The sequence below is a fragment of the Grus americana genome, chromosome 26, assembly GCF_028858705.1.
Source record: "Grus americana isolate bGruAme1 chromosome 26, bGruAme1.mat, whole genome shotgun sequence".
NCBI classification, from domain to species: Eukaryota; Metazoa; Chordata; class Aves; order Gruiformes; family Gruidae; genus Grus; species Grus americana.
In genome coordinates this window covers 155,213-168,971 of record NC_072877.1, presented here as the reverse complement: position 1 = coordinate 168,971, position 13,759 = coordinate 155,213, and the positions used below count along the sequence as shown (strand labels likewise).

The following is a 13,759-nucleotide window of genomic DNA, read 5'->3' as shown; positions in this document are numbered from 1 at the left end:
ACCGACTAAAACCACAGCCAGCTCCACAACAACGCTCTGGAGCAAGTGGCAGACCCAATGACAAATTAGCCCCTGTATTTTAATTAGAGCTTCTTAGTAGATTCAGATCAGGCAAACTGAAATGATGGAGAACTGTTGAAGCAAAAGACATAGCGGTTATAAAGGAAAAATAATCTCCATCTTTTCATGTCTACAGCATTCCCATTAGTCATCTTCCTCCTCAATTATTTATTACAAAGTGTTTGTAACACAGTAGCTGTATGAAAATAAAGGAGATTCTGTTCTCAGAGTGCATCTATACTGCAATACAGGACAGAGATATAGATCCTAAACATACACTGATTTGGGTATCAGTAATAGCATCATCACAGCATAAGCTGTTTTGTCTTTCTCTAAGTGTGTCTGAGGTAGAAGCAGCCAAACTGTAGCTGCTTCTGTGATCAGAACCACACAGAAACCCTCTGTAATACTGATGACACTCTAGAGCACATTGTCTTGATGACCAGTGACTTTTCCAGACTTTTATGTCAGTGGCTAGAAGAGGGAGGCTATAATGTTATCATTATGGTGTACTAACCCGGTCTTTGCTGCATACGAGAGATATACACTTGGAAAAATCTTGAAATCTCTTTCTATCACTAAGTGCACATTTTGAAGCAGCTCCACATTTTGCCCAACTGAAAGAACTTTGACATCTGGGCCCCTCTGCCTCCTCCTCACAACTAGACCATGGACACCAACAGCAAAGAGAACCAACAGTCAGAAAAGCACCAGCGAACAAGTCTCTCCACATGTGCTTACACAGGCATTCATACAGACAGACACCCTGGGCAAAATCCTGCTACGGCAGAACCCGCTCTGACTTCACCCGCTAACTGAAGAATCAACTTAATCCAGGATTTGCAAAATAACCCACTCTGACCTCAAAAGTTACACGAATACCCCCCATCGCCAAAAGTAAAATTTTCTCTTCTACCCATCTCAATGTGGAGTTTAAAACTCTGCTGTTTTTACACATGCAGTAATTTTCTAAACCATTTTCCTGAAAACATGTACCACAAAAATACATAGCAGAGTCACAGTACATAATAGTAAGTATGCATTTTATTTTACATAAGGGTAATGCATACACAAATCGTTAGCTGGATAATTTTCTTCTCTAGGCTCTCTACTTCCTTTTATTATTTTCACTCTCGAGAGCCCTAAGGGATTTTTAAGCTCAGATAAAGAATTAATCTACATTAGCTGTCTCAGCTTATGTCTGGAGTAAGAGTGAGTGCTGTGAGCTGAGGGAGGAATAAATCACTACTAGCAGTGTAGGAGCCAACCTGCTCCTGAATATACTACATCCAACTTAATCCAGCGCTTGACAAAAAAAAAAAAAAAAACCAACACAACAAAAAAAGTATTTCTTTCAGCTAGACCTGCAATTCCAGTCTCCTTGGAACATTGTGGAACGTCCCCTGTTGCTGATACACAGATGGAAAAAGAAAATAGTCTTGGGTCTCTCCTTGAAGATCCACACTTTTGTGAACTTTTAACAGTTTGCCTTGATACATCTATCTACAACGACCACTTAAGGTTGCTTGCAGGATTACCTAGGCTGTGGTTTAGAGGAATGCCCTTGGCTTTTCTTCCCACTGCATTACCAGCCTCCATCTACGCCCTGCAGTTAGCGAGGAGAACGGTGCCTGCCTGACAGTGTTCAAACATAAAAAGGGAAGATAAAATAACAAGGTGTTAGCCACAGCGTAAAACAAGTTTTTAAGGCTACAGTCTGTTTCAGGTCTGGCTGATTCAAACTAAAGAACATGCAGTAGCATGTCAGTGTTCAAGTGGAATGAACAGATGCGCGAGTACCCAACTTGGGACTCACGTGCCAAAAGCAGCTTTCAAGTGCAAAAGATGACAACGCACTGCTTCTTGGGTCTGGAAGGTGGTCCTGAACATAGTGGGTCTCAATGCAGCTGCTAGGAGACCTTGCAACTCCATCGAGCCAACTTTCCTTCAGCTGATACAGAAGGAAAGAAGCCAGTGACACCAAATTGTCATTCCTGTTTCAGTGACACTCAATTCTGAGCAGGATAAACTTGGCTCAGGGAGGAAAGGTGCTCAATGTTGTTAATTACTACTGCGCTAGAGAGAAACCTCAGATCCAGGTGCTATCAAAGTCGCATCTTTTACCAGCTCTAACTTCACAAAACACATCTACCTGGTGTGATTAAATACTCCGTTCATTTACCAAGATAGACATTCAACTGCTTCCACAGTGACCTTCTCAACGTGCAGGATACAAGACAAAACTGCTCTTTTTCATCTACTTACAAGGCTACAAGAACTAGATACCATAAGGACAGGTGGCTTATAGATCTTACTAGGTTAAAGAGTGCTTGATATTATTTTAAGATACATACCTTCCAAGCCCTGCAGCTTTATTTTGCCTCTTTGAAATCTGAGCCATAACATCTAGCCTGAACGATTAGTATTCTCCAAAAAATATATTAAATCATAGTCTTGTCCTTTAGAGCAAGCGTTCTAACCCCATAACACTGTTTCAACTATCACATGACTGCAGAAATCAACAGTTTTGCCATTGGCTTTATCTGAATCAGAATCTGGTTTGTATTCAGGTCAGTCTATTGATATCAAGGGAATTCAATAAACTTAAAGATTATGCCTCTTCTCTGTATTGTGCATTTTGGAGAAAGAGACTTGGAAGAGAATGGGCACATAACCACTCTTGGGGTTGTCCTCTACAAAAGAGGGGGTTCATACCTATAGCCTCCTGACTACTATGGCACCTACATTCCAGTTTTAACAACTCCATATACCAGAGGTTTGAAATCCAGTTTTCACAAAAGCGACCCGATTTGGAATGTTTCCATTTTTATGGCCTGTGAAGAAACAGATGCTCATTTACAATACGCACACGATTGCAAGCAAATTCTACCAAGTCTGTCTGTAATCACCTTTTTTTCCTCCAAGCCTGCAAACGTGAAACTTGTGTTTGGACACATTAAGTACAAGAGTAACTTTTGCAATGAAATTTTCAAGCAGATTTGTAAAAGCAAAAAACTAAAACCATTGCTTGATAAATTGGACTACTCGGCTAATTCCCAACTTGAAAGCGTGTGGCACTTTCAAAAGAATTAAGTGAATTTGCCACTGGCTTTAATTTACTGTCCTAGTTCTCACTGGGCAAAACATCAAAGGAAGTAGAATGAAAACTTGGAAATACTACTGTACAGAACTGTGAGTGTTACTATCTAATGAGTTTTGCTGTATGCATTATTTTCAGAGGGAGCAAGGGTAGAGAGATGAGAGGAGGTCTAATGAGTAAAGAGGCTAGTCTTCACCGTAAAGTTCACTTGAGTTAAAATTTCAGTATTGCCTCTTGCTAGCATCACACCTACGCATATCAACACTAAGTCCAAGCTGATAGACCCGCAGAGAATATAAAGCTAAGGAATCCCATTTCATCAGCTGCAGACAGAACCCACCAGAATTACACCCATAAATTTTTATACAAGCGTATACAGGCCTCCAACACCTTCCCCTTTCCATCCATGTGCTCAGAAAGAGCCAGACAAGCTCTCCCACAATTTGCATGAGAAGAATTCACAGCGTGGCTTGGCCCATTTTAAGAAACTTGGGATATGCTGCCAAAAAAACTCTTTACCTTCACTGGATAGCACCTCTATGGAAACTAGCACTTGAGCTAACTCATTCTGGCAGGGCTAGCACAAGTAGAATTTCTAATACGCATAACCATAGGGATTTCAGTTGGCCTCTGTACTTTCAGTCCCTCTCCTTCAACCCAGGCTTCGTAAGAGACTACTCTCCCATAATGGATGCCTGTGGTTTCATTGATTCATGTTTGCAAAATGACACAAGCCCCAATCAGAGAACTGGCACTGCGTAGCGAGATACACGGTTTCCCATTTCCAGAGACCTTTAATTCCAAAGCATTTTCATCTTGCCAGTTATCTCAGGTAACAAGCAAACGGCAAGCAGGGGAAGTGTTGAAACGAGGAGCAGGAAATGTTGGCTGAGAACTAAGGGTCTTAGAAAGGAAAAAGGCCAAACAAGAATATTGATCCCTTTGTTGCCAAGAAGAATGAAGAACAAGCTGCTCCCAAATTTGCAGTAAGCAGATCAGTTTTTATTAAACCGCACATAATACAAGGAGATAAAGAATTTGGAACCGAGTACCGTGCACTGCATCTTTCCCTTCAATTTCTAGAGCTACTTTATTCCTTTAAATTAAGCTCCATCTCTCTGCAGCTTGAAGCACCACTACATCATCAGAGCAATGAGAACGGAAGCGCTGCAAGAATCAGGTCTGTAGTATTTAAGCTAGCTATTCTTGCGTTGAGAAAAGAAAAACACCACTTTTCCAGAACTAATTGGCCACTATTTGCCCATGACATTCTGAAGCAGTATTAGAACTTTAGAGCTGAAGTTACAAACTGGTTTATTACTATGGGGGATCAAAGTATCAAGCTTCCCAAGAGCAGAAAACTATTATCATCTCAATTATATCTCAGTTAACTTTTTGCCCTGATTCAGCACTTTCCACAATGAGGTCCACTTTTATTGCAGCAACACCTCCAAAAATCTGGAAGTATAAGAAGTGGCCAAAGAATAATCTCCACAGAACAATCACTACTTTTTTTAGATACATTCTGACAGTGTGCCAGACACCTATCTGAAAGCTTCAAGAGGCTGCCAGAGCAATTCATCCTTTAAACAATGCTCCCCCCTCCATTCTTTGGAGATCTTCCTGGGAGGTACAGGTTGTACTGTACCAGAAAGACATTTTTAATCAACTGGTCCAACTAGCACTTTGTAACATCTTCAGTTTTTGAAGGCAACCATGAACTAGCCGCCTAGAAAGCTGTTTAATTCATATTTATGTTCCAGTTACATTAGCACACGTTTCCTGGCAAACGCACCAAAATTCATTATGGTATTTTAGGCATTCAATCGTAAGTTAAATGCACTGGACCTGAAAACAGAGTCTCATTCTGGTAGCAAGGGGATAAATGTGTTTATGACTTGGGACTAAGGTAGTTTTGGCCATGGTTGTGTCTTTAACATGCTAGCATGAATAGGATTTTTTTTTTCCCCTAAAAGCACTAATTGAAAGAAGTGTCCTACCAGTTAAGTGCAAGTTAAATAGCAAAAAAAAAAAAAAGCTGACTTTCAATTAACGGAGCTTTGGCAAGCATGCACGTAGAAGGAGTGTACATTTTTCAACTTTTGAATGATAGGGAAAGATTATTACACATTTACTGCTTCTTGATCAATATGCTATTGGTTTAAGTTTTTTCAGTTCATGAACTTTTATTATTTTGCTTTTAATGTCCATAGTTCCTGTCCGCATTTGTGCTAGCAAATGCAGTCCTATGCCAAAAGAAGAACCACAAAAACATGCAAAAGACTGGTGAGAAATTCAGAACTGGTCGGCACACCCAGCTCGAGCAGAAGCTGGTACTTGCAGCCTCTTGACGCCTCTGAACAATCAGGCCCACATCTAATCAGGAGGACACAGCTCAGCCAAAACTCTAGAAGACAAGTGGCGGTTCAGGATGCCTCAGGAGAAGATTTGGAGCCTCCATAAAGAGGCCTGATTGTTAGTAAAATGAACTGTATGATAGTTCCTAAACATCAGGACCGTCGGTGATGTTTCAGGGTGGATACCCAAAAGCTAAAGCCCCCAGAAGTCACGAGGCAATTCTAGACATACTGCTTTTCAAACCAAGAATAAGAAAAGGAACGATTACAAGTCTTGTTCATGTCAGCAATGCCTTTGAAGTCCACAGGATTAGTTTCACTTAAGGAATAGAGTAGTAATCACCAGAAGTAAGAGAAGACAGACTCAGTCTAATATGGATTAACAAAAAATAGAAAGGACTACAGAAGCAGGAAGTAGCACAGCCATTTTTCACATCAAATAAACTGTAGACAGCAGTAAAAATTGGGGAACTAGATCAGAAATAGTATGTCATGTACTACTCTACAGAGGCAAAACTTTTTGCTGTCAACAACGTCAAGTTTACTGTTCCCTGTTAAGTTTTGTTGGCATTGCCATCAACATGACAATTTTTAGACACAAATCATAATAAAGCAAATGGAAGAAGAAATGAGTAGCTACAGAGTGTTTCTGTCAATAGAAAGGAAGATAGTCACTTCTGCAGTAGGAAGGGGCTCTTCCAGCATTCTGGAGCTCTTGTCAGGAACCTGTTGCCCAACAGTGGACTTGAGTTTCAGATCAGAAGCATTCTGCAAGAGTGATAGGTATCAGGCAAGCAGCAAGTTGAAACAGATAGGAATTTTGCTCTAATTTGACATGATGTACTACTATCACTACTGTAAAACTCCTTTGATCACGGACCGTATTTCGAGACAACTTTGCAGAAGATGTATGAGGTTTGAACATGAAGCCAAGACCTGACAGCCCACCATATCAGAAGTGATCACAAATCAAATAATTAGTAAGAAAATCTTATTCCACGGCACTCTCTTCCTCTCTGATCCTTTGCATTTCTGCTCACATAAATCACAAATGTAGCTGGCAGGCACCGGTTTACATTTGAAAAATAACTGCCATTCCTAAGACATGACATAGCTGATTGTAACTCAACCACCACATAGTATTTTGACAAAGTAAATACTTCTTTGTGACAAGAACGGCCCCGTGCTCCGGTCTCTCCGGCAAGGAAAAATGAAATGGGTTTGAAAGGCCACCAATAACTATTAGGGGTAATTAAATTACCTGTCGGTTTACCAAAAACATCTATTCAAAAAGAAAAAAAGGCAAAATAAAAGATGATAGATTGAAACTCAAAGGCTGCTTTTTGCCGCTGTAGCAAAGTTTCTTTAGGTAATACGGCTAAGGTATTTTAGCCATAGCAAGTGGCCTCCTTTCTTCGGGAACCAGATCAAATGGAGCCATCCCCTTTCAAACAGCTACCTACATACCTGCAAACTTGAAGTGTAAAATGGGAATCCTTGGAATGGGATGTGAAGAGGCGGTGAAAGCTTGGGAATTAAACCTGCCCAAAAGTTTCTCAACATCTCCCTCGCAGTTTTTACATATGCACCAGATCAAAACATTTTCCACTGAGGGACTGAACCACTTTGTTTAATTAGCTTCCCTTCAACCCAACATTTTAACTTTTCTAAACAAAACATGACTTTGGTTTTACTCAGAGCCTATCAAGATGACTAAAATACAAACAACACATTGATATACCTCACTGACCAGTGAGGTTATACGTTTAACAATTTGGAGAGATCGTAGGCAACAACTATTGCTTAAGCTTTTACTTGCTCCTTCTAAGCAGAACATCCCAATTTGCAGCTTTCAGTGTTTCGCTGCAAGCTCCAAGTTTGTTGTTGGGTTGAAGCATTTTGTGGTAGGTGGAGTGAATGGTCCGTTACGGCCTGAGGCTAGAGAGGACCAGCCAGATAATCTGCCTGGTCCCTGCCCAGTCCTGTCATACAAGTTCTACGAACCAGCCACTGCCCCAGAAATAAAGGTAAATTGACATTTCAAGAGACAGTCATGCCAGCAAGCCACCATCTTCACCAAAACACAAGCTATTCTGGACCTCACGTCTCAGAGCTCTTTCAATAAAACTTCAGTTAATAATTTCTTATTCTGGAAGACCAGATTTGTGGATTGGCTGAACAATAGGTGCATACACAGATCAAACTACATCATAATTATAACCAAACACTTTACATCCTGTTATGTGAAGTTAGCAATCCAAGGTGACGTATGAAGCACCCATACCTGATCCATCATTACAGTCACCTGGAAGCCATTCTGGCCGAAAATTCAGCGCCTTTCATTTCTGAATTGGTTTTGAGCTGGGTAAGTTCCCTGAGCTGGCTTACCACACTGCTACTGCCTACAGGAAGGGATCAGAAGAAGGAGTCCGATTGCTGGTTCTGATAGGAGCCTGGATTTATAAAACAATAGAACAGCTTATGATTCCACAGTATCCAGATTCTCTCATACTTGGTACTGAAACCATTAACGCAGTCTTCTCTGGCCCACAAAGGACACTTACATTTTAATAACAGACGATGACTAACGAAAGAATTGCTTTTACAATTGAAGTGTAATATTTCAAGTTAACGCGAACCCACATTACTGCCAGCAGAAAAAGAAAATCATTACGTTGTTGATTCCTTATGCTCCAAGTTAATAACTTTAAAACAAACAGATAAAAGTTAAAAGTTGTGGGAAGTCATTCAGGTATTCTTTCCTTCAGAGCACACTGTTTTGACTGAAAAGAGTCTGCATGAAAGGCACTCTGTATATGACACTCTTTTTGAGAGAAACACTTGACCAAGAACATGTTACTTGATTTAGTTTGGCCCAAAAACTAACCAGCTTTCAAGGAAGATACACCAGATAGTATCTTTCCTTCTCAATTAGGTGAAGCATGTTGCAAAGAAACTTTGAGACCCAGAAAATCCTGTTGCTTAAAGAAACAAGATGTCGCCCACCAGAAGATCAGTGGGTTTGCCCCTTAACAAGGCTGAAGCTTCCAAAATCCTATCCGTTACTGAGTTGAAAATTCATTGCAAGTGAGAAACCACAAGCCATTTGTCTCTTACACATGCTTCCCTAAAAATGCTACCATTTGCAGTCTTGCACTCTTCTGTCTGCCATTTCAAACTCAGCCCGTATGCTATCTGTATTATCCATGCTAAAGGTAGTAGTCTCCGGGTTTAACCAACGGAGTGCAAAACTAGAAGACAGCAAGTCAATTTGAACCCACCATCAACAAATCTGTAGGTCCAAGACGTAAACCATTCTGAACTGAATGCAAAAATCAGACAAGTGACATTGAGTCACATTGTTTACTTCTTGGAATTTCTTAATGCATTGGCATGACTTACAGGGTTGTATTTAAAATAAATGCAATTAGTTCTATAATAGTTTCCAAAGCACAGATTACTGACAGCCACAACGTGCATGTTCTTTCTGAAAAGAATGAACTTGTGTGTTTACACTTCACAACTACCAGCTTAGCCATACTACCAGTGAACAGAAGTTATTACTATCTAGTGGCCTGTATCATACAAATCAGTGGCATTACCCTCGTTACAACCACCTTGATAATTGGTACTAGCAGGCAGATTAATGGCCCAAGAAATTCATACTTTCCTCTCAATCCTCATCAACTTCTTGGAAGTAAGCACAAAATCAAGGAGGACTGGTACCCGAGCGCAAAGCTTGAACAGAGCACAGGATGCAACAAGTCTGCAAACATCAAATCAACAAAATTACAATTCCATTAATGCCACGTATCAAACACTGCCTGATAAAACTAGTCACTGCATAAATAATTCTTTTTACTGCCTGGGGATTAACCCTGTCAGTTCTGGTTGCAAGTTAAATGCAAGAGCCAAAGCATTACAGGCTCTGCATCAATTTGGTCCACATGTCTGCATACGGGGGAAATAATTGTCTTTTCCACACAGCTGCCTGAACACGCAGAAGTAAGGGGATACTTCCCACCGACGCACTTTTTTATTGGCACCACAAAGGAAGAGGCAGATTTTCCCTCCACCCTGCTTACTCATAAGCCAGTGCCCTTTCTGGGAGAGGAGCTGCCATAATCAGCAGTTGGCTCTGGCCAGCACAAAAAACTCACCCCGGAAGCTAATAAAAAGGAAGCTAGAGGTACACCTCTGATTCATCCTACTGCCCAAGGCCATTCCTGAGGTAGAAGAGCCTTGCTCAAAGGTGGGCTTAAAAAAACCCCCATCATCTAGCACAGCTAATCGTACTAGCATTGTATAGTTTACTTGATTAGAATACCAAAATTTTTAAATTCCTGATGCTGAGAGTAATCTCAACAAGTCATACGTATGGGCTCCCATATATAAATAGCCCTGGCTGTTTCTTTTTGTGTAGGTAACAAAGTTCAGGGTGTAAAATACTCCACACCCTCCCAGTTACCGGAGCAGAAACTAGATAAGGTTGTGCTGCTGCGTATAGTATCTGTGAAGCTGCTTAAGCCACAGTCTTGCAAGAATTGGGCTGCCTCTCTGCAAAGCCACTTTGCAATCAAGTAGGTAACTTATTTCAAATGCAGTCCGTGAAAAACTGTGCAGGAACGGGGTTCTTAACCTTTAAACTCACAGACTAAACTTGAATGAACAAACCTCATGGGAGCTGGGGCAATTAACACTTTGCAAGCATGAAATCAACTTTTTTTTCTCACATCAAGAAGTCCACTGTGGAACACAAGGGGCACAGAATATCGCTCTTCATTAAAACACGTATCAGATGTTTGTGTCATCAGTGGTTTCCTGCCTATTGTTCTGGGCCCAACTAGAATCATAGAATGGTTTGGGTTGGAAGGGACCTTAAAGATCATCTAGTTCCAACCCCCCTGCTGCAGGCAGGGACACCCTCCACTAGACCACGTTGCCCAAAGCCGCATCCAACCTGGTCTTAAACACTTCCAGGGATGGGGCCTCCACAACCTAAATTCTCACAAGCAACCTCAAAATTGTGTGGGTGTCAATTTGTCGAAGTCTCAAAAGCAGAACTTCTCAGCAACACCATCGGTTATGTTCCTCCTAGAGGAAAATCGAGCCAGCATTCAACAACCTCCTTTCAAGCATGAGGAAGAAGACAGGGCAAAAGGTACAGGGTGTCAGTCAAGCTTTCACCATTCTTCACCCTGTGTTAAGATTTCCACCCCCTCAAAGATGTCACCCACCGTCCTGGAGTCTCTCATTACAACTATCTCATCCTGTCACCGCTTTTTCTATCCACACCTTCATTTTTGCTGCTACGTTAGAGTGCTCTTCACTGTAACAACATGCTGGAGAGGCAAAATTACAAAGGTCAGTCCTGAACTCGCAGGAATCCAGAAACCCAGAGCTCAAGGGTGTGAACTGGACGCGCGCCGCTGCCTCCATCCCTGAGGGCTCAAAGGGGGAACACGCTGCTAAGACCACAGTGGAAGAGAGCACAAACTGAGAAAAAGAAAAGAAATAAGGAAGCGCGTGGAGGAGAAGCGACTCGAGGGCGTGCAAAAGGAATTGATTCTACATGGGGGAAGCAAATGAACGTGCGGTGCACGGAGAGCGGGGAGGCAGAGCACCGTGATCCGGGGACGGCCAGAAGGCCCCCGGGGAGGGCGGGGGGGGGGGGGGGGGGGGGTGTCCGAGCGGCTCGGGCTGGCACTCACCGACCCCGTACTTCTCCCGCTTGGTGGGGATCCAGCGGGCCATGCCGGCCGGCGGGCGGGCGCTTCCCCGCGGCTCGGCTCAGCACAGCCGCTCACCCGCCGCCGCCCCGCCGCGCTGCCGGGGGCCGAGCGCCCCGGGCCGCTCCGCCATGCTACGAAACTTCCCGGCAGCCGCCCAACTTTTCTGCCACCCCCGCCGCGCCGAGCGGAGGAGAGGGCGGGAGGGAAGGAGGGAGGAAGGGAGGGAAGCGACTCTCCCCGCCCCGGCGGGATCACCTGCTCCCGGCCCGCCCCGCCCCGGGGACGGAGCCCAGCGCCTGCCGCCGCTGCTGCAAGGTGCCAATGGAGTACGGGGGAGAAATGGAGACAAACACTGGAAAGCATTAAGCTGTGTACGTACCTAGATCCTGCAAGGCAGGTCTGACGTGGTGACCTGGAGCAGGCTGGCTGACGTGTGCAGTTATGTCAGCTGTGGGGCAGCAAATTGTCCAGGAGAGGGATATTCAGGAACACCTACTACCTACAGCCTTAATTAAGCAACACCACTGCAAATCGCAGTGGCAGATTGTTTACAAAGCATTAGGTCCCAACCGAAGAGATCCAGGTTCCCACCATCTCTCTGGTGCTGTAACCAGTATCTGATTTGTACTAGTGCCTGACCTTAGCTGTACGCCCACCTCCCGTGGAAGGCAACGAGAACTGTGATGGTTCAGAATACCTTAAAACCTAACCACCTCCTTAATTGCACTAAAGCATGAAAACCTGGGGAGATAAGTGAGAAGCACAAGGAGTAGCTCATTGCTCAGCTGTTGTGGTGCCTGGGCAGATCACTTCACCTGTGATTCCCACCCTACATCCCTCTTGCATGTTCAGAACAGCTTTCCATACTCCAGACTCTCCCACCTGTGTTTCTACTAAGTTTAATTTGCCTTGATCTTCACTGGCGCCCCTAAGTGGCAGAGTACCATAAATAAGAATTAATTACCGGTAATTTGCTCTAACAACTAAACTTGTTCTGTGCAAGGCAGAATTTTAAACATAAGGACACTCAATATCACTATTAGCCACAGTATCATTGTACAATATTCTGGGTTTTTAACAAAAAGTGATGATCTGTCATCTGTCAAGAATGTGTGGCCCGTGAATGTTACACACACAGTGCGTTACTCATCCAGTGTGATGTGCAGTAATGTTACACCCAGTTTCCACCAGACAGCCAAACCCTTCTCTAAAATGATGTTTTGATCTTCTCCCAAGGGCCGCTTGTGACACAACTGAGCTCTCCCACCGGTATTCAGATGCGTACATCCAACATCCATCTCTCTGAACAGGAGAACGCTGCAGCTTGGAGGTTAAATGTGGAGGTCGGCCCTTTCAGTACTTAAATGGTACCAGAAGCTTCAACACAGAGCATGTCACTATGTAGGACAAGTTATAAGAAAAAAAAAAGAAGATATTTGCAAGCTGGAACCAGTTAACTAATCTGTTATTTATAAAACCAGGATCAGATGTTGTACCGACACATATCTGAAGTCATTGTTCTTAGGCACAAAAGCCTTTAGCTAAAGACTTAATAGTGCCACTAAATGTAGTCCTTGGAGTGTTTTTATAGAGAGCTGAGGGCCCACAGAGCACAGGGCACTGCCCAGAGCCACCCTCCTCACCACAGGATAGGGCATCCGCGCTTGTGTGAAGAGCAAATAGATATTCCGCAAATCCTTTTACTCTGGAAGATTCACCCAGACTTTTTTTTCTTGCTTAATGTTGCAAAGTGCTTTGAGACCTTAACACAAAGAGCGATGTTAACTAGGCTACGGTTGTTCTAGGTCTCTCTGGTCTGACCTTGGATCACCTGGATTCCAAAATACTCCCTGCTACCAATGGGATATGGCTTTTCTGTGGCCCTTCTGCAGCAGAACAAGCCATGCAGAGGAAACTGCACTTTTGCGTCGCCCTGCATTCCTTTCTGTCCAGGGAACAGTCCGTCCACTGCTTTAGCAATGCCTGAAGTGTTAGTCTTGTAAAAGTTTCAGTGTTTCAAGCCAAACATTCCTCGCTGCAATTCAAGGTGCTATGTGTGTGCTAACACTCATAGTTAGTTAAAATGACCTTCCTTAGAAAAACATCTTTTTCTTTTGTGGTAAAGAGAGTTTTCCTTCTTTCCATTTTACTTACGCTTAGCCGTGGCTTTCTGTAGCATCGTCCCAAAGAAGAGAAACAGGCTGATATGTCGTACCTTGGAGAGGACAAAAGAGGGATGGTGGAATGTGCTTAGATCTGAGGCCAGATTATTACAGAAGAAAAGTATTCGTGAGGACACTGAAATGAGGTTATGAAAGGCCACTGGTATTCTGGCTGCCCAGGCCTTTGGCTAGAGATTAACCAACAGTCTAACTGACAGCCTAGAACCTTGATTTTTCTTCAAGATTCTCAATTTTGTAGTTAAGCTGGCTGAGCTGTGCCAGGATTTTCCAACCCAGGTAAAGCAAATTCTTGGCAGCAAATGAAAAACAGAGCAAAGCGTGAAAGAT

At 43.1% G+C, this 13,759-nt stretch overlaps 1 protein-coding gene across 12 annotated transcripts in view; it reads right to left on the bottom strand.

Moving 5' to 3' along the window:
• DOCK5 (dedicator of cytokinesis 5) overlaps positions 1-13,443 on the bottom strand; it is an 88,828-nt gene extending 75,385 nt beyond the window's left edge. For 11 of the 12 annotated variants that reach the window (XR_008574213.1, XR_008574214.1, XR_008574215.1 and 8 more), the window contains exon 1: positions 11,229-11,425. Coding sequence is in view for 6 of the 12 variants with exons in the window: in XM_054804655.1 (XP_054660630.1) it covers positions 11,229-11,271 (43 nt within the window). In the remaining 6 variants the exon portion in view is untranslated. Of the gene's footprint in view, positions 1-11,228; positions 11,426-13,403 lie in introns of those variants that run through there. The other variant, XM_054804656.1, reaches the window with a different exon arrangement.
• Positions 13,444-13,759: the final 316 nt, after the last annotated feature.